This window comes from Danio rerio, chromosome 8 (assembly GCF_052040795.2).
Source record: "Danio rerio strain M-AB ecotype USA chromosome 8, GRCz13ab, whole genome shotgun sequence".
NCBI lineage: Eukaryota > Metazoa > Chordata > Actinopteri > Cypriniformes > Danionidae > Danio > Danio rerio.
In genome coordinates this window covers 42,556,736-42,577,718 of record NC_141028.1, presented here as the reverse complement: position 1 = coordinate 42,577,718, position 20,983 = coordinate 42,556,736, and the positions used below count along the sequence as shown (strand labels likewise).

Below are 20,983 nucleotides of genomic sequence, written 5' to 3'. Positions count from 1 at the left end.
TAAATATAGCTGTATACTATACTTATTATTTAACAAAACATTTCTTTTAAAAAACCAAAGAAAAACAATTGAATTTGAAAAATAATTATTGTCATGTATCAAAAATATGCACAGTAATCTGTCCTCGCTAAAGGTCTCTCAGATCACCAGTTAACTACACATAAATAGAGTTAATCTCATATTAAAGCAAATGTTGTTGTAAAAAATGATAATTAAACCATATAAGAAAAATAACCGTAAGCAAAAGAAAGCAGGTGAAAAACACACTGTGTGATAGGGATGATCACACGGTTAAAGCCAATTAATAATCTGTTCAAAGCGAAAGCAACCGGTTCTGCTTACAAAAATACATATTTGGAGCTCTTGAAAGCAGCAAGACTGTGTGTGCATTAGCATAACTTTTTTGCCTGACTATTTGAAAGAGATCCGATCACAGTTGCGTTCCAAGCACGGGTGTTTCAAGGAAGGAAACAGGAGCGCACGTGCTTTAAAGTGTCGTGCGCATTACATCAGCTGTTAGCGCGAGTGATTATCCTCTCATTCGGTATTCATCTGCTTTCTTCTGCTCACGCTAATGTAATTTTTTGTTAGTCGTGCTGTTTCTCCATTCTAAGATCACAATTGCTGGTCATTTCTTGGGTCATTCTTATAGTTGAACCCTGCTTTTAAGAAAACCACAATTTAAAAATTATTTTCAAAACCCGCCAAAGCTGAAATCTACCCGCTTTTAGCGGGTTGGCGGGTGTTAATGTAAAGCCCTGTATGTATATGTATATATATATAAATATATATTATTTATATATATTTACGTTTATATTACGTAATATAACAGTTATTACGTTTATACAACAGTTTGATGGCATAATTGTGTATTTAAAAACAAAATCAAACATGGAGAGTCTCAAAAACCCTTTTGTATGAGGAACTACTTTCTTCCGCATTCAAATCATAAGCTGACAGTTAAACAGTTGAGCGTGCATCTTTTAAACTTTAGATCTAGTGTCTGCTTTTCGCTGGCTGTATGTGGGCGGAGTAATACTCAAAGGGTAAATATATATATATATATATATATATATATATATATATATATATATATATATATATATATATATATATATATATATATATATATATATTAAAACAGTTGAAAGCAGAAGTGTACATACACTGTATAGAAAGGCACATTGCCATTTAAAAATGTTAATGATGTTAATGCGACTAAACCTTTTCTCTTTTAGGTAAGTTAGGATTATCAAATTTGTTTCTGTTATGCTTAATAGCAGGATAATGAGAGAAATATTTTTTGAGAAATTGTTATAACTTTTCTTGAAATTCAAATTTACATACAATAATTATTTCTCTGAAAAAGCTCAGATGATTTCTTCCTGATTTTGAAAGTTTCTGATTGGCTAATTGACAACAATTGAGTTAATTGGAGGTACAACTGTAAATAGTATTTAAAAGAAAACTTAAAACACACTGCTTCCTTGTGTGACAACATGGGAAATTCAATAAGAAAAAGCCAGATTACAATTTGCTAAATTACACTGGGAAAAATAAGACTTTTGGAGACATGTCCTGTGGTCTGATGGGACTAAGATTGAACTGTTTGGCCATAATGATTTGGAGGACAAAAAGGGAAGCCTATACAAGTCTAGGGACACCATCCAAACTGTGAAGAATGGGGGTGCCAGCATCATGTTGGTGGGGTGTTTTGTTGTAGGAGGGACTGGTCCACTTCACAGCATAGATGGCATCATGAAGAAAAAACATTATGTAGAAATACTGAAACAACATCTCAAAACATCAGCCAGGAAATTAAAACTCTGCCACAAATGAGTCTTCCAAATGGACCATGACCCCAAGCATATTGCCAAATCAGTTAAAATGTGCTTTAAGGACAACAGAGGGAATGTTTTGGAGTGGCCATCACAAAGACCTGATCTCAATCCTATTAAAAATTTGTGGGCAGAGTTGAAAAAGCTTGAGCGAGCAAGACAGTCAACAAATCTGACTCAGTTACACCAATTCTGTCAGGAGGATTGGGACAAAATTTCATCAAACTATTGTAAAAAGCTTATATATATATATATATATATATATATATATATATATATATATATATATATATATATATATATATATATATATATATATATATATATATATCCTTTTAAGGCCCAATGTGTTTTTTACATGCATTTTGTATTTCTCTTTGCTATTTGGGCTTTTTGGAGTCTAATTACAATAAAACCTTAGCATTATCTTTAGATATGATGTACTTTTAGAGAAAAATGATGTCCATATATGTGGAGTCGTGGTCTAAATTTACATAAAACTTTTTTTTTTCCTGACTGTTTTTTAATGCAATAATAACAAATTCATATTTTTGAACATGTTTGACTATCAGAGAGTAAAGCTATTTTTTAATTTTTTGCTCATTTTGGACAGTTAAAAATAGTGTTTGAGACATTTCATATGCTGCAAAATATGTTGCAGGATCAGGATGATGCTGTATGTGTAACAAAATATAAAGCATTCAAAAATGTTTATATATATATACATACATACACACACACACACACACACACACACACACACACACACACACACACACACACACACATATATATATATATATATATATATATATATATATATATATATATATATATATATATATATATATATATATATATATATATGTGTGTGTATATATACGAGATATTTTATATATATATATATATATATATATATATATATATATATATATATATATATATATATATATATATATATATATACACACATACACGTGTTCTGTGTCAAGTAGCTCATTTATTTAGTTTATTTTTCTACTTTGAAGAACACGTGCAAATATACTTAAATAAACTGTTCTGCTATGATAACGTCATATATGACAATTCTCTGACCACACAATTTATTTTAAGCTTTTCTTTCATTTTGATCTCAAATATACCAATCTGCAAGCTGTAAAATGCAGTTGAGTTCACTAGATGGCAGCAAGACATAACACACCACATGTTATATGACTTGTCAGCAGCTAAAGAGGATGACAAGGCCTTCATTGATATATTGTATGTGCGATGTGTTTAAATGATTCATGGCTGCTATTATAATTGACTTTTACATGCAAATAGTGTGAGCCTGACACCACTCACAACACGGCTATCAACAGATTTGAAGCTAATTGTATTGCCTTAGTGCTTAAAGGTTACTCAATCAACAGTATCTACCACTGGCTAATTAGTAGCCAGAATCAAAAGTTGAAACAGAAGCTAATTAGCAGAACTAAAAGACTGACATTGAGTGATTACTGATATTTGTATCATCACTATTGATTCAAGTTCAAATGAGCAGAAAATGAATGTCAGCGTAGTGATTTTATTAATGAGTTGAAACAACAGATTTACTGGTTTTACTACAGTAATGCAGACATACTTATGTAATTATGTGCAGATATAGTGATTTGTCTTTTTTGTACTGCACTGACATTCTGTATAAAATTATTTGAATGATACGCATAATAGGGTTAATATGAATAGAGTTCTCATTCTAATGTGATTTATTCTTTTTTTGCTTAATAATTTATAAAAGCAAAATCAGACTTGGATTTGAAATGTCTTTATGGCACTGCATGAATACAGAAGAAAATGTGTCTTTTATACAAGTACGAAAACTTTAAGAGCAATCTGCTTCGCAGTTTTTTCCCATCTGTATAAAAGACACACAGCAGCCAGAAATCCTGCTGAATGATAGTGGATCAAATACTTTTTTGCTCAATAAAATGAAAATCAGTTCATAACTTTTTTTGAAATGGAACTTTCTTTTTTTTATGCCATCAAATTTAAAAATAAACCTATCATTACAATAATACACAACCTGGCCACTTTATTGGGTACACCTTAGTACTAAGTTGTACCCCCTTTTTTCTTCAGCCCTTCCTTAATCATTCGTGGTATAGATTTAACATGGTACTGGAAATATTCAATAGAGATTTTGGTCCATATTGACATGATAGCATCACGCAGTTGCTGCAGGCTGCACATCCAGGATGTGAATCTGCCTTTCCACCGTATCCTAAAGGTGCTCTATTGGATTGAGTCCTGGTGACTGTGGTGACCATTTGAGTACAAGAATTCATTTTTATGTTCAAGAAACCAATCCGAGATATTTTGCGCTTGGTGACATGGTGCGTTATCACCACACGGTGTGGTCTTCTGCTTGTTACGTGTTCAGAGATGCTCATCTGCTTATCTCAGTTGTAACAAGCGGTTATTTGAGTTATTGTTGCCTTTTTATCAGCTCGAACCAGTCTGGCCATTCTCCTTTGACCTCTGGCATCAACAAGGCATTTGCACCTACAGAACTGCCACTCACTAGATATTTTCTTTTGTCAGACCATTCTCTGTGAACCCTAGAGATTGTTGTGCGTGAAAATCCCAGTAGATCAGCAGTTTCTGAAATACTCAGACCAGCCCGTCTGACACCAACAACCATGCCATGTTGAAAGTAATTTAAATTACTTTTTTTCCCCATTCTGATGCTTGTTTTGAACTGCAGCAGTGTGTGTGTGTGTGTGTGTGTGTGTGTGTGTGTGTGTGTGTGTATATAAACACACACACACACACACACACACACACACACACTGCTAAACATTAAAGTTTTTCAATAGTTTTATGACAACTCAGATGAGAGGTTTTTATTCACTTCAAATGTTGACTTCTGTGTTTGTGTGTGTGTGAGGGAGAGAGTGTGTGTATTTCAGCAATTCACCAATGTTCAATCAAGAATGAAATGTTCACAAAGCTGATTTTTCTTTTCTTTTTTTAGGGGGGGATTTGGCTTTAACGTTTCTTCTATATCCTAACTCTTCTTATGCTGCTGTTTTCAGATTTCAAGCACAGTAAGAGCTGCTCTAAGGGGAAAAACACACAAGAATGAATACAGTACATTAAAGTGCCAAGCATGGAGCACTGCTGCTGACTGCCTCTGTCTGCTACAAAGAATATTTGTAAGAGATGTTTTTTCTTTTGCTCCAAATATTTATGCTCTATCTTATATATTGTCTTCCAAAAAAAAAAAGAAAGAAAAATCTTTTCAGCTGAATTCATTCAGATCTTCTTCAAGGGGCTTGTGTTGGTACTGGAGTCCACATTATTGTTTCTCAAATACAGATAAATATATACGTTGACAAAAACCTAAGCACTTTAAACCTAAAGTTAAAGCAAGCTTTTTCTGCTTTTATTCTCCTTCTCACATTAAAAGTGAAGTTATTCTGCTGCCTTGTATTTTAATTCCTAAACAAACTGTTTTCAAATCAACACATTTTCATGGGAATTTGTAACTCTTTTAAATTTTGCCATTTTTCTGGCTAATTATTAATTTATTTATACAGTTCTGTACAATTGGCTTTAAAAAAACACCTAAGTTATTTTGGACATGTACAAGTGGTTGGTACAACTTCAAGACATTATAATGTTGGAGTTATCCACAGTGTGAGTGAACTTGGTACAAATGAGTACATCAAAGATCTGGACTTTAGCTGCTGACAAAATCTCCTTGTTTATTGCACAAAGAAATGATGATGATCAAGAATGATTGCATTGCTTTGTATAATTGATATTTGATACTGTACTCTGTTTTTGTTTTTATGTTAACTTCTATTCATTGGATACCCCAGGTTCAAGAGACTGCAGGGGAAGGGGGTGGGAGTATTTGAATTGATATGTTTCATTATATAGTTTTTTCAGCCTGTAAGTTTTGTTAACAATTACAGTAATTAATAAAAACAAACAAACAAACAAACAAACAAACAAACAAACAAACAAACAAACAAACAAACAAACAAGCAAACAAACAAACGAACATCTCACAACAAGAAAAAAAAACACAACAAAGTTATCATTTGTAATAGTTTTAAATAATTTTCATTTGTTTATTGCAAATAACGGAGACTTTTTGATCTTAAATATTTTTAGTTAACAGCCGAATATTAGTATTTACTTTATTTGTTAAAGTGCAAAGGAATGAACCATTTTGAGCAGATTTTTAATAATTAAGTCCATGTCTTATAAGTGATTTACTGAAACATTGATGCAATCGAGTCAATCAAAAATAGAAACAAAGCTAAACTTCATAAACTTTATCAAAAGATAGCAATAAATGTCACACGAAATTCCTCATTAGCCCTCTTCTATTGTATGAATCACTACAGAAATAAAATCGGCTATTTTAAGGCATCCTGAAAAATCCCCCTCGGTTGAGTTGGCTCTCTGGTGCTGTTTTACTTTATGTGAAAACAGACATCCTGATATGATCTTATAGTGCTTTGGGTGGACAGCAGTAAATAGATAAGCACTAAATGTCTCTTACATTTATTTCGTATGCAGCAGGGGGTCTCTTGTCCAACTTTTGACCTGAAAGAATGTTTGCATCAGATGAAAGTAAGCCTAAACCTTGTTATGAGGCACCCTAGGGACCCACAAGGGTTGGTAATACCACACAGAAGGGTTGGTTCATTGATTTAGGCTACTTGGTTTGGTGTGTTCCTCTAATCGGTATAATGTTGAAGCCGGTTGGCCTGATACAGCATGTCGAAGAGAGTGCTCAGACTGATTATTCAGCTATGAATCAGTGTGAGAGTGATTGTGATATTAATGTGATAATGGTACTAAAAGCTGTTTTGTTTACACTTTGTTTATATGCGTAGTTAGTTCGGTAAACGGGAAAACAGACTACTGCCTCTTGGGAGGAAAGACGGGTCCCCTTGTGCAGATGCCGAACATGCTCTCTTCTTTCAGTTGGCTTTCATCAGTTTGGTGTGTTTACACACATCTAATGGCTGGGACACACCAAGCCAATACCAAAAACAAACACCAATGAAGCTTAACTGTGTTTTTACCTTGTGTTAGATCATGTCTGGACCAAAAAACTGGACATAAACACACCAAACAGATAAATGGCTTAAAAAACACCAAAGTTATCATTTATAATACTAGTTTTAAATAATTTACTTTTGTTTATTGCAAATAGCGAAGACATTTTGACCTTATATATTTTTAGTTAACAGCTGACTAATAGTATTTACTGTATTTTGACCTTATATGATTTTAGTTAACAGCTTACTATTAGTATTTACTGTTTTTTGACCTTATATATTTTTAGTTAACAGCTGACTATTAGTATTTACTGTTTTTTGACCTTATATATTTTTAGTTAACAGCTGACTATTAGTATTTACTGTATTTTGACCTTATATATTTTTAGTTAACAGCTGACTATTAGTATTTACTGTATTTGTTAAAATACAAAAGAATTAATCATTTTGGACAGAATTTTAATTATCGTCTCTGTCTTACAATTGATTCACCAAAGCATTGATGCAAATGAGTCAATCAAAAATAGAAGCAAAGCTAAACTTCATAAACACTATCAATAGATAGCAATAAATGTCACCCAGAATTTCTCATTAGCCCTCTTGCTTCAAATTGACTAATTTGAGGTGTCCTGAAAAATCCCTTTCAGTTGAGTTGGCTCTCTGGTGCTGGTTTACCATTTGTGAAAACAGACATCCTGATATGATTATAAAGTGCTTTGGGTGGACAGCAGTTAATAGATAAGCACTAAATGCTCCTACATTCATTCCATATGCAGCAGGGGGTCTCTGGTCTATCTTCTGACCTGAAAGAATGTTTGAATCAGAAGAAAGTAAGCCTAAACCTTGTTATGAGGCACCCTAGGGAGGCTTACCATTAAAAGCAAAAGATCTGTTTGAACTGTTTCCAGCTCCAGGTGTAAAGCTGCCACTGGAGTGTGTCTCAGCACCGAGCAGCATATTCTTTTGTGTTGGTAAAATAGATCTGAGACCTTGAAGCTTAACTTGGTCAGACAACCAGCAGTCTGAGAGATGAGCTGAAAGTCTAGTTACTCATTTGCAGCGGGCAGCTTGTTTGTCTTCCTGTCATCCTCATTGTGAATCACTGGTCTTATTATCAAAACCTTGCTAGTGTAGTCTTTGATGTATCGGGACAGCAAAACATCTATCTGAAAGAGATTGAGTGCAAATAGAGGAGAAAAAAGAAAGAAAAACTCAAATGATGTACTGAGACGGTCACCATAGAAACGCTTCCCTTTTTTATTGGTTTGTCTTTTGTCGCTATACCTCATTTTCATCTTTGGGTGTTGCGGTGAGGATATTAACATGCCCAGACGTTTCAAAGGTTACTGACTGCCATCTCGTTGTTCTTTTCATCAGTTCATCTCCCTGCTGTTCATATCCACCAGTGGCCCTTTGAATTAGCATGTGAACTGGTGGAATCTTCAGCTCTTTGTAATAAAGTTAAAGCTAAATTTAACAATGTCAGTGAGATTACAATGGTGTTTTATCTGTGCAGATTTCACCAGTAGAGTCTTTGGATTGGATTACTAACGTAACTTCAATTGATTTAAATTAATGTTTATTTCTATAGCTCTTTTACAATGTAGAGTATGTCAAAGCAGCTTAACATAGAGGTTCTAGTAAATTGAAACTGTCAGTCCAATTTTCAGAGGTGAATTTTAGTTCAGTTCAATATGGTTTATATTCCACTGCTGAAAGTCCAAACACCAAGCAAGCCATAGCAACAGCGGTGAGGAACAAATTTCACCAATTGACGAAAGTGAAAGAAAAAACCTTGAGAAAAACCAGGCTCAGTTGGGGATGACCATTTCACCTCTGGCCAAACTTCCTGTGCAGAGCTGCTGTCTATGTGCCGGTGGTTTGAATTTGCCTCGAGTGATTTTAGCATAATACCACACAGAAGGGTTGGTTCATACTTGGTTTGGTGTGTTCCACACATTGGCTCTAATTGGGTTAATGTTAAAGCTTGTTGGCCTGATTCAGAATGTCGACTCAGCGTCAAACTGTTGGCTGAAGAGAGTTATTCAGCTATGAATCAGGGCGCAAGTGTGACTGTGATATAACTGTGAGAATGGTACTAAATGCTTTAAACTTTGTTTATATTAGAGATTGAAGAGTAAACAGACTACTGAAAGACATGTTCTCTTGTCTATATGCTGAACATACTCTCTTGTTTCAGTTGGCTTTTATCCATTTTTGTGTATTTACGCATACCTAAGGGCTGGGACACATCAAGCCGATGCCAAAAATGACCATTGAAACCCAACTGTGTTATTGCTTTGCATCTGGACCAAAAAGTTGCATGTGAACACATCACACAGATAAAGCCAACTGAAATGAGAGCCACATTTTGCGTCTGCACAAGATGACGTGTCTTTACACTCAACAGTGGGCAGTAGTCTGTTTTCTTGTTTACCGAAGTTCTGATGCATACAAAGTGTAAACAAGGTAGCATTTTTCAACCCCTAGCAAAAAAAGTATAAAATCACCACTCTTGGAAGATGTTTATTCAAATGTTTAAAACACATACAAACACATACATGCCACAAAACCAATTTCATCCAACAACCCAAGCTTCTGATTGTATGTAGCACTTAAAAAAGAAAAGAAAAGAAAGAACACTGTTGTCAATTGAAACTGTTTTTACAGATCAAACAGAGGAAAAAAAATATGGAATGACACAAATCTCAGAACAATTATATGGAATCATCAAATAAAACTGGTGGTTCCATACTTTTTTTTTGCCAGGGGTTGTAGTAACGTTATTACAGTAATTTTGCAGACATACTCATGCTCTGATTTGTAGCTGAATAACCAGTCAGAATGCTCTCTTTAGCTGATGGTCCATTGCAGATTCGACATGCTGAATATGGCCAACGAGCTCTGACATTAGCTCAATCAGAGGTGATGTGTAGAACACATCAAATCAACTAACCTGCCTGGGCCAGATCAATCCCAATGACTGACAGTCGACTTGGTGTGTTCCGGCTCTCAAGTTCACTTAGAATCATTTTGGTAGGACATTTTGGCGTTTAGGGGCAAACTTTTTATATAAATTTCTTAAGCATAAGCATATTACATTCTCATCATGTCTATTTTAATGTCTCAAATGCCGTTTGTGCAAATTAAATGCCAACATATTTGGGTGAAATCATGTCTGATCATCATTCAGGATGACAGATGTATTTATTTAAAAATTAAACCCAAATACATTCTGAAATATTGAGTGGTTGTCTAAAGTTTTAGTTTATTAGAAATTATTCCAAATTTGCTGACAAATGGGTGGAATTTTGGGGCTGTTTTTTATGTAATTTTTTAATGTTTTTTTATGTCATTGAATGATGTTTTATATATATATATATATATATATATATATATATATATATATATATATATATATATATATATATATATATATATATATATATATATAAACTTTAGTTACTTTTTTGCTATATGAATGAAAAAGAGAATGAAATGGTTTTCAGAATGAAAAAGAGACCTATATTAGATTTTGATTATTTTGCTTGAAAAAGATTTTGGTCTTTGATCCTTGTATGCTATTATTCATTGACTAAAAAAGTAAACGCACTTTAAAGTATAGAATATTAATAAATAGGTCATCTGCATGAAAAAGAAAATAGAAATGCAAAAATACTCTTAAACTGCATTAAATCTAGAAATAAATGCAACATTAGCCCCTTTCACACATACAGACCTTTCCGGAAAATTACCGGCAATTTTCCGGAAAGGTTGTATGTGTGAACAGGCCCTTTTTAAAAATACCGGTAAATTCCTTCTGGCTATTTTCCGGAAAGAGAAGTTGTAACATTACCGGTAATTTGCTGGAATGCTGCGCTGTGTGAATGCAGATGGAAGATTGCCGGAAAGAGCGCGTCCACGTCTAGAACGTGCTGACGTGAGACACCTGCTTTAGCCAATTCAAAGGCTTTTATGAGAATAAAAGCCTTTGAATATATTTCCAGACACCTTTAGCTGCTAGATGTTAGTCAGACAACGTTTCTATGTTCCTTCTTAATGCGAACTGTGTAAATAATTATCAATTACACACATATCATGAACATCTCGACATGCGAAAGTGTTCCTCTACATAAATATATATACTAGATATCGCATAGGAACCCTGAGCATGCGTCAACAGCGCCGCCACATTGGTACAGTGCTCCAAGGACAAATGTCATCCAACCGCACTAGTCAAGACAGTATTATTACGTGAAGATGCTGGACTTTAGCGCTGTCTACGGGTGTAGTAACGAGCAAACAAAGAAAACAAAGCACAAAGGCAGAACATTTCATAGGTATTAAGTTTTTTTCTGTTTTTGTATGTTCTGAACTTTTGTGCTATTATTGTGCAGTTATTAATGATAACAGTCACTCACTGCATTCACCATAAGGCAAAGCAGCTCCAACTCGCACTAAACACTCGGCTTATGCTAGTTTTGTTGAATAAAATCAGCAAACAATGCAAAAGAAATATGACAACGAGATGCTGCGCTGCCAGAAACCTGTATTATTGTTGGCTAACGTTAGTGTAAGAGTCGTTCGGGGGATTCATTCACAAAAGAATCGCTCCCTCCGTCAGTATGAGAAGTGAAAGCAGGAGAGGAGGTGTGTTTCAGGACATGATTAGATCAAATTTAAGGGAGGGTGAATAGTACATTTGTCAGGAATGCCCGTGCAGTCACTGATCCATCAATGTAGAAAAATGATGTAAAATTATAATTTTCGTAATTAGAAAAAAAAATTACATACTAACATCCAGGAAAACTCCCGATCATAGATATATGTGTATATGTGTATATCTCTGGCTTTGGATGGCCACAGTCCTCCACTATACCTTGGTCCCGCATTCATTTTAAAGGAGCGCTGCCCTGTACCAAGATGGCTGCGCTATTAACGCATTCCGTCCAATAGACAACAAAAGGCCAGGCGGCATCTAATGTATATATCTATGGTTCCTCTATATATTTTCATTGGAGTTGTACTCAATACTGATCCATCCAAAGAGTTTGTAATGTAGTCAAATGTTTACAAACACAAGCGCAGCCGTTTAGAGGTAATTTCTGGTTAATGATGTCAGAATTTACCGGCATACTGCGATGGATGTGTGAATGCTCTTTTCCGGAAAAATTCCGTAACGTCCTCGCCTGTGTGAACAGCACTTTTTTGAATTTACCGGTAAAGTCCGGATATTTTCCGGATATTTACTGGTATCACCGTGTGAAAGGGGCTATTGTCTCCACCATTCTTGTTCCACTATGTGAATTTATTAGGTTCTGACCAATTGCATGATTTGCAAGCATCTGTATCACAAACACTACTACTTGGAGGTTGACTAAATTTCAATCATTTTGGTTTTCTCACACTGCATTCATTTACCAAAACAAGTATTATATTTTAAACAATTCCTTCATTTGTCTGTAAATAATCAATTTACTGTGAATTTTTGAATGAATAACACAAAATATTAGGACTTTCCTCATCCTTCAATTAGATAGATTAAACATCAATATAAAAAACTGCTTATCCAGACATTTTTTATTGAGGCAACATTGCACATACATTTCTACAGAACTACAATGATAATTACTAAATATCCCAAAAGAAACTCGCAGGTTGATACTTTTGAACACTTTTTAGTTGTTGTTTTTTTGCTTCAGGACAATTAATATATTGGATTTTTGTTTCAACAATGAACAGTTACATGGCAAAATATTCACAGAATCATATTATTGCATATAAAATAAAAATAACATTTGCTTTGTATATAAATACAATAAGATTGCATATTTCTGCACACTTTATCACAAGCGCAAAAGCATATAAAAGCAATTAGCAAAGGGTTTTAATGTATTAAATATTTTTAAGCTGCGTCTTTTTAATTCTAAATTTGATTTTGTGACAGCAAATATATTTGAATGAAAATATACTGTCATATTTATTCATATACTTTATGTATTCAAGTCATCTAAAATGCATTTATTTAAGATGTACTTCACCATTAAGGCTTAGTCTTTGCTTTTAAAAAAAAAAAAAAAGATGGGTGTCAGAAGTTCATTGTTTCTGTTTTCTTCGTGATGAAATCAGCATCCAAAGCAAGATTTCTTGATATCCAAATCATAGACAGAATGTTGAAATCTTGTGGCTCTGTCCAACCACTTTTTCACCACCAGGCAGGGCTTGTACATCCAAGAATGACCATCTGTGTCCGACAAGAACAAGATGCATGTGGAGGAACCTTACAGATGGTATAGATCTAGCCAAGACAAATGTGTACTGTTTCTCTTCAAGCATTAGTGGTCTTTGAACTAACTAAGCCCTCTTTTTTCTGTCAAAGAACAACACTAGCGGTGGCACAGTTGTTTGCCGGTATCCCAATGCCAATCCGCCGATGACAGGTGAACATCTTCCGTAATTCTGCCCTGAACCGATCATGCAGCCATGCATACAAAAATGGGTTGCAACAAGATGAACTCATTCCACACAAGTGACACAACAGCTGTATCAACAGAAAGTAGCGCTTATCAATCAGATCTATGTCAATATCCCGAAGAACATTAAAGACGCTTATTGGCAGCCAGCAGATCCCAAAGGCAGCGACGACCAGAGACACCAAGCGAAATGTCTTCCGTTTGCGAGCTCTCTGGGCCTCAGCTTGGCTTTGGGTCCGATGGCCTGGTACCACGCAATTACGAAGCTTCACCGAAATGCACAAATAAGAGATGCAGAGAGCGGACAGTGGAAGGACATATGTGATGAACAGCGTGCTGTAAGCGTAGGCCAGCCGCTCTTTCTCCTGGCCCATCCAGAACTCCTCGCAGATGGTGAAACCTTCGTCCTTGAACTCCACGTGGTATGTGTGAGCCACAGCAGGAGCTACCAGACCACAGGACAAAATCCAGATCCCTGAGAGAAGGTATGTGCAGGCCAGAACTGAAATGCGCTTCTTTAGAGGATGAACTGTGGCGTAGTATCTAAAAGTTAAAAAGACAGTTTTAGGGGACAAGATACACCTCTTTCTCATACTAAAAATAAATAAATAAATAAATAATTGAATAATTGAATAAATAAAGTTGCATCATTTCCCTCATGCCACCCTACATGACTTTTAAACTAAAACCATCTCTTTCACCAAAATGGAACACAATGCAATAAAAATGTGTTCAGCCACACAGCCATGGAGTAGAGCAGAATCTACCCTGTGCCACGCAGTTTTTTTACGAGCCAGTCTGACGTGCGAGCGGTTTCGCTTTCTTCCTTGCGCTCGCCGCGCGTCTATATCTGAAATAACAAACTTTTTGAGCTGATGATAATGACGTGCGCTTGATTATTGACGTGCTTTTGAAACACGATCCTGTCAGAAACTGACAAATGCGAGAGTGACACGTTCAGAAAGAAAAGGACAGACGCAAGAGTGAAGCACGAAAAAACAAAGGGAAAGCCGGGAAAAAAAGAGCACGTTATTTCTTCAGCAAACCTGAACAAACTGCCTTGTTTTATTTATTATTATCACCTTTTTGACTAATTTGAACTCAGAATGATGGAATGACTCTCTAACAGAGGCTACATGTGCTGCTGAAGATTACAGACACAGATAAAAGGTTTTCACTGACTGTAGACTATAATTAGTGTTGTTTTTTTAACCTAATTAAGGATGAAATGTCTGCTGTGTGTAGTTCGTCAGTAGTTGGTAACATATCGGTGACTATAAGGGGCTGTAAGCATTTATATGTTTATTTATTTATCTATTTATTTATTTATTTTATATAATTACAGACATTGCAGTAGGATATTTCGCACTGTCGTTGATCTGCAGTTATAATCAAATCCTGTTCATAGAAAAGTTGGTAATAAACATTTATACAGAAGTATTTATGTGTGCAAAGTGTCTGTTTTGTGAGAAGTGTTTTTCATATGATATGTGAGCGACCCGTACAGCTTTACTGTAGACATTTCCTTAAGCGAGAATGATGCGACTGAAACTTTGTCATACACCACGCCCACCGAAAGGGTAACCTTGGTAGTGCAAACGCAAGCCTGATAAATATACTGTATCTGTGGTTGTTGTGTGTATGGCTGAGCATTAGACACACACAGTCATTCTTCCATGGTGTATATGCAGTCAAATCTCCAGCTCTTTGTTTCTTGTTGTACATATTGAAAGGGTAGTTTAAATTGCTATGATAATACTAAATAATAGGCATAATAATTATTTATCTGTCCCATCCACTTTTATTGTCCCAGTAGCGTAAAGACAGCAGAAAGCAGTTTGGGTAACGTAAGTGACTTTACTGCCAATTGTTGTGTGTTTTTTTTTTTTTGTGAACTACAACAAATAGGGGGAAAGTATATACATATTCACAATTACTGTAACAAGTTCAATTTAACTAGCAGTACAATTTTACTTCTCTACATAGTTTATATGCAAATAATAATAACCATATGAGGAAAATCTATTTGAGACCATTTAAATCAAATATTCTTAAAATTTATCATATTAGTTACATCATCAGCAAGCCATGAAGAAGTGTTTGTACAACACAATATAGGTGGACTAAAACTAATAATAATCAAATGACTCTTGAATGGTATAAAAATAGACCTTTAGTAAAAATAGAGCACTTACGGACATGTATTTCAACATTTAAGCCAGAGTATTAAAACGCATGTGCGTTACTTTCGACCGTACACTGAGAGAAAATAAAAGTAAAACCAATCTGTGTGCAGTACTTATCGACTTGGTGGTGGGTCAAAACCACAAGTTGCTAGACGCGACTGCAAAACAATGATAGAAGTTCAAAAATATATGATATACAGTAGGGGCCAAATCTCGTTGTATAGTTCGTGCCTCGGCTGGGTCAGTTGGCATTTTTGTGTGGAGTTTGCATGTGCTCCGGTTTCACCCACAACTCTAAAAAACATGTGGTCCAGGTGAATTGAGTGAGCTAAATTGTAGTGTATGTGTGGGAATGAGTGCGTATGGATGTTTGCCAGTGATTGGTTGCAGCTGTAAGGGCATCCACTATGTAAAACATATGCTGGATAAGTTGGCAGTTCATTCTGCTGTGGCAACCCCAGATTAAAAAAATTCAAAAAGAAAATGAATGAATGAATAAATAATTTAGCACATGCTAAATTAAACTGCACATGCCCCTATTTGCTATTTAAATGATGGACTTTTTAAGCAGAAGAGCTGAATAGGAAGATCCAACCCAAGCTCATTCTGGAAACATAGCCCCGCGGACGTTTCTGGAGACCGCGATTTACGTGGCCGGAGGTACGTATGGCCGCGTTTAGTTTTTTTCGAGCGAACGCTGCGGGGCGGTGTGGCGCCGCTCCGCTCCTCCTCTTCGTGCTCGCCGGCTGACGGCTCGCCTCCGAGTGGAGGGCTTTCCCGCTGCTACCAGTTTGTCCGCTTAGCTCGCAGCGTTACTTTGGCGGAGCAAAGGCCCGGAGGAGGAGGAGGAGCTGGCTGCGGGGACGACCGGGATCGAGTCCGGGGAAGAGTGGTTCCAGAAATCAGGTAAGATGAAAAACAGAATCCAAAAAATAAGGGCGAGAACGTGGCGAGATCTGAAAACGCGGTCGAAATCAAAGACGAGGGTTTTTGCTTTTTTTTTTTCTGGACGGCTTTTGCAAACCGTCGCTTGGGTTTAGGGAAGGAGGAGGAGGAGGAAGAATTGGCTGGCCGCCCGGTCGATCGTTTAGTCGTTCAGCCAGCCAGTCAGACGGATGGTCGCTCCACAGCAGGGCTACGCAGGGCTACGTTTTCACAAAGAGCCTGGGTTGGTAAGATCCCTTTCTATTTCCTTCAATAGGAAGGAAACAGATCTGCTTATGTGAAAGGTTAAAGCATGCAGACCATCTACAGAACAAGCAGGATTCCACCGTAGCGGTTTTATTTCTACACTACCTGACAAAAGTCTTTTCATCGATCCCAGTTTTTAGAGCAACAAATATAATTTGACTTTTAGTTGATCAAGTGGCAAAAGGTAGTTTTTTTTTTTTTTTTATAAATGGCCTGTTGAACTGCATCCCAACCATCACAAATACTGAAATAGGCCTATAGGAACCCACATGGACCCAATATTCTCATAGAAATAAGTCAAGTTTGGTGAAGGAAAAATTATGGTTTGGGCTTACATTCAGTATGAGGGCATGCAAGAGATCTGCAGAGTGGATGGCAACATCAACAGCCTGAGATAGTTAGACATTTGTGCTGCCCATTACATTGGATTTATCTTTAATGCCTCCTACTTCATCTTACCCCTGACATGCTCAATAATGTTCATGTTCTGACCAATCTTGGAGCACCTTGACCTTCTTTGCTTTCAGGAACTTTAATGTGGAGGTATGAGAAGGAGCACTATCCTGGTGAAGAATTTTCCCTGTCCTGTGGTTTGTAATGTAATGGGCAGCACAAATGTCTTGATACCTCATGCTGTTGATGTTACCATGTCACCATACTGAATGTAACCCCAAACTATGATTTCCCTTTCCCAAACTTGACTGATTTCTGTGAGACTCTTGAGTCCATGTGGGTTCCAATAAGTCGTCTGCAGTATTTGTGATGACTGGGATGCAGTTCAACAGATGATTCATCAGAAAAATATACCTTCTACCACCTTTCCAAATGATCAACTAGAAGTTATTATTTGTTGATCTTAAAACTGGCATAGACAACAAGACTTTTGTAAGGTGGAGTATTTATTATTTTAGCAGTTATATCAGTGCCTTATTTAGTATACAAGGCTGGACCCAAGATGTGCGATTGAGCTGTTTTTTTTTTTGTGAGAAGAGTTTTAATTGTTGTTTTATTTTAGTCAAAGAGAATCAAAAATAAACAAAGCAATCTATCTTTTTTTCTGTGGTGAATTGTGATTAATATGTGCTCCTGGGTGTCTCATAACATGACGAGAGCTACAAATAATCCAATGCACTGATGATTCTAATTCTCTATACCTGCATGTTTTTCATGTCTATGTGTAAATGGATGAAGCTGTTGCTGTTTTTTTTTTACAGCTAGCTTGGTTTTAACTGTGATTGCTGTCTCAGAGTATGAGGAAATTAACATGAACATCACAATTCCACCATTATTGTATCAAATATAAGCTTAATTTTACATAATAAACTTTCAAAATAAGTTTGATTTTTGAGTACTTGACAAAACTATAAAATAATTATAATCCAATAATAGGCAACAACAAATTGAAAACAGATTTAAAAGAAAAATCACATGGATTCTTAATATTGTTCTATTAATTTGAAATGTACCACTAAACTTGGTCTTGTCATGTCATTTTGACATAACTCGATGTTCTCAATCTAAAGTGGAACATCAGCTGACTTGTTGATGAATAAATAATTGGTTTTGAGCTGAGTTTAACAAAGGATCATAGGAGTGATTGTCTGTTGGAAAATGTGTATTATAAACATAAGTACGATAAAGAGGCAGGGTCAGATCACAGCAGACAAGAGCAAGAGCAGGTGAAAGTTCAATGTAAATAAACATGGGTGAGATTGGAGGTCACGGAACCCAGGCCTCATTTAGGTTATCCACCCTTTTCAGAGTTTAAGTGATCTTAAGTAGGGATGTCTGTCTGTCTGTTCCTTCTGTTCATGCTGGTTCATGCATAAGGTGGATTTACTCTTTCTGAACCATTCATTGACAGCAGGCAGGTTATTGGGTTCTAAAAAAACAAGAAAAGAGGTGTAGTCCAGTGGATGGTTTCCATAGTGAATTCTGCGTGTACTCAGTCCAGAACAAATTCTTTCTCCATTCAGCTGATTTCTATGCCAGTAAGACCTCATAAAGCAATCGATCTCCTGTTTAAGTCTCTCAGTTTAACCACTGGACGTGTTAACATGAGGTAAGGTTGGCATAGATATTATATATCAATTGGCATATAAGCAATAAGATTGGCATATAGATAATATCACCAGGTAGACAATGAAAAGTGCATTATTTGTTTGGTGCAATAACAACATGTTTACATATAATTTCTAGGGCTGGTCCAAATATTATAATTTGGGATTTGAAGCTTTGGACAGCATCAAATATTTGAAGCTTTAGAAAGTCGGGTTGAATGTATTTTCAGCGCTTTTAAAAAACAGGATTGTGTGTGTGTGTGTGTGTGTGTGTGTGTGTCTATTTAAACTTATACTATGTCAAGAACCTTTCATCTAATGCACCCATCTATTTATCTGAACTGCTGCACCAATATACCCCCTCGAGAAGTCTCAGATCTTGTGAACAGAAACTTTTTTAAAGTGCACTTTTTATTATTATATGTATATAGTTGGTCTTGTTATAAATAATGCATCTGTGCACTTCATTATTTTGTAAAAATGCATTTGACCTCATACACTTTAATCAATTCATTTCGTTAGCTATGCCTGTCTTTTGACAATCCAAACGGTTTCTAAAGAATGAAATCATGCACCATGCTACACCTTTTCCCCCATTTCAGGACCGTTAAAAGTGGAGGCAGTGGAGAAAAGGGCAATCTTAACTGACTTCTTATTGGCAGCCAGCAGATCCCAAAAGAAGCAATGACCAAGACACCAAGCAAAATGTCTTGCATTTGCGAGCTCGCTGGGCCTCTGCTTGGCTTTTGATCTGATGGCCTGGTACCACGCAATTACAAAGCTTCGTTGAAATGCACAAATAAGAGATGCAGAGAGCACACAGTGAAAGGACATATGTGATGAAGAGTGTGCTGTAAGCATAGGCCAACTGCTTTTTCTCCTGGCCCATTCAGAACTCCTCACAGATGGTGAAGGATTTATCCTTGAACTCCATGTGATATGTGTGAGCCACAGCAGGAGCTACACGACCAGAGTCCAGATTGAAGTGTATAGGTGATCAGCCTTGTTAGTGACTGGTCCACGCCTCTGGAATAACTTGCCAGTGGAGATCTCAATGGTAGCCTGACTATTATTCATTTATTTTCTTTTCGGCTTAGTCCCTTTATTAATCTGGGGTCGCCACAGCGAATGAACCACCAACTTATCCAGCACATGTTTAATGTATTGGATGCCCTTCCAGCCGCAACCCATCACTGGGAAACATCCACACACACTCATTCACACTCATACCCTACGGACAATTTAGCCTACCCAATTCACCTGTACTGCATGTCTTTGGATTGTGGGTGAAACTGGAGCACCCGGACGAAACCTACGCAAATGCAGGGAGAACATGCAAACTCTACACAGAAATTGTATATTTTTTTGTTCCATGTCATATTTCTGTTTTTATTTTATTTTTAATATTGGCACACACATCAAACATGCCAATACTTACAAAAAAGTATCTTGGAGCAAAATACGAAACCGAACAGGAAGTCACATATTTTTAAGTTCCTCTGCTGACAAAGTGCAGTTATAGCCAATTTTCAGGCATTGTATTTTAACAAACTCATCCTAAGGAATTTATCAGACCAACACTAGAATTGGGCATTGTCATCTAAAGGCCTTGTTGATGTTAAATTGCAAAGATCTAGAGCTTTCATCGAAGGCATGCCCGTGGCGGCCTCACAAACTTTGATGTTTCGCCACAAAATAGAAAGTTGTTATAACTCAGGCATGCATTGTCCAATCTGCCTCAAAATCCTCACGTTTGATAACAGTCTTGTACATCCTACATGTCAATATCCAGTTATAGCACCCCCTGCTGGCAAGATGAAATGTCATGTTTTACAGTGTAGCAAACTCCTCCTAGAAATTTCATCAGGTTAAATCCGTTTTGTCAGTATAATCCAAAGGTCTTTGTGATGTGAATTTTTGAAGATCTATAGCAGGGGTCACCAATCTCGGGCCTAGAGGGCTGGTGTCTCTGTAGGGTTTGGCTCCAACTTGCCTCAACACACCTGCCTGGATGTTTCAAGTATACCTAGTAAAACCTTGATTAGCTTGTTCAGGTATGTTTGATTAGGGTTGGAGCTAAAATCTGCAGGACACAGGACCTCCAGGAACAAATTTGGTGACCACTGGTCTAGAGCAGGGGTGCTTAACACTGTTCTTGAAGATCTACCTTCC

The 20,983-nt window shown here is 36.3% G+C and overlaps 1 protein-coding gene across 2 annotated transcripts in view; it reads right to left on the bottom strand.

Annotated features, from left to right (window-relative positions):
• Nucleotides 1-12,468: 12,468 nt before the first annotated feature.
• The window catches only part of prlhr2a (prolactin releasing hormone receptor 2a), a 35,874-nt gene continuing 27,359 nt past the window's right edge, over nucleotides 12,469-20,983 (bottom strand). Inside the window, exon 3 of one of the 2 annotated variants that reach the window (XM_087263855.1) lies at nucleotides 12,469-13,917. In XM_087263855.1, coding sequence (XP_087119981.1) covers nucleotides 13,275-13,917 — 643 coding nt within the window. In that variant the 3' untranslated portion in view covers nucleotides 12,469-13,274. 2 annotated transcript variants of the gene reach the window in all.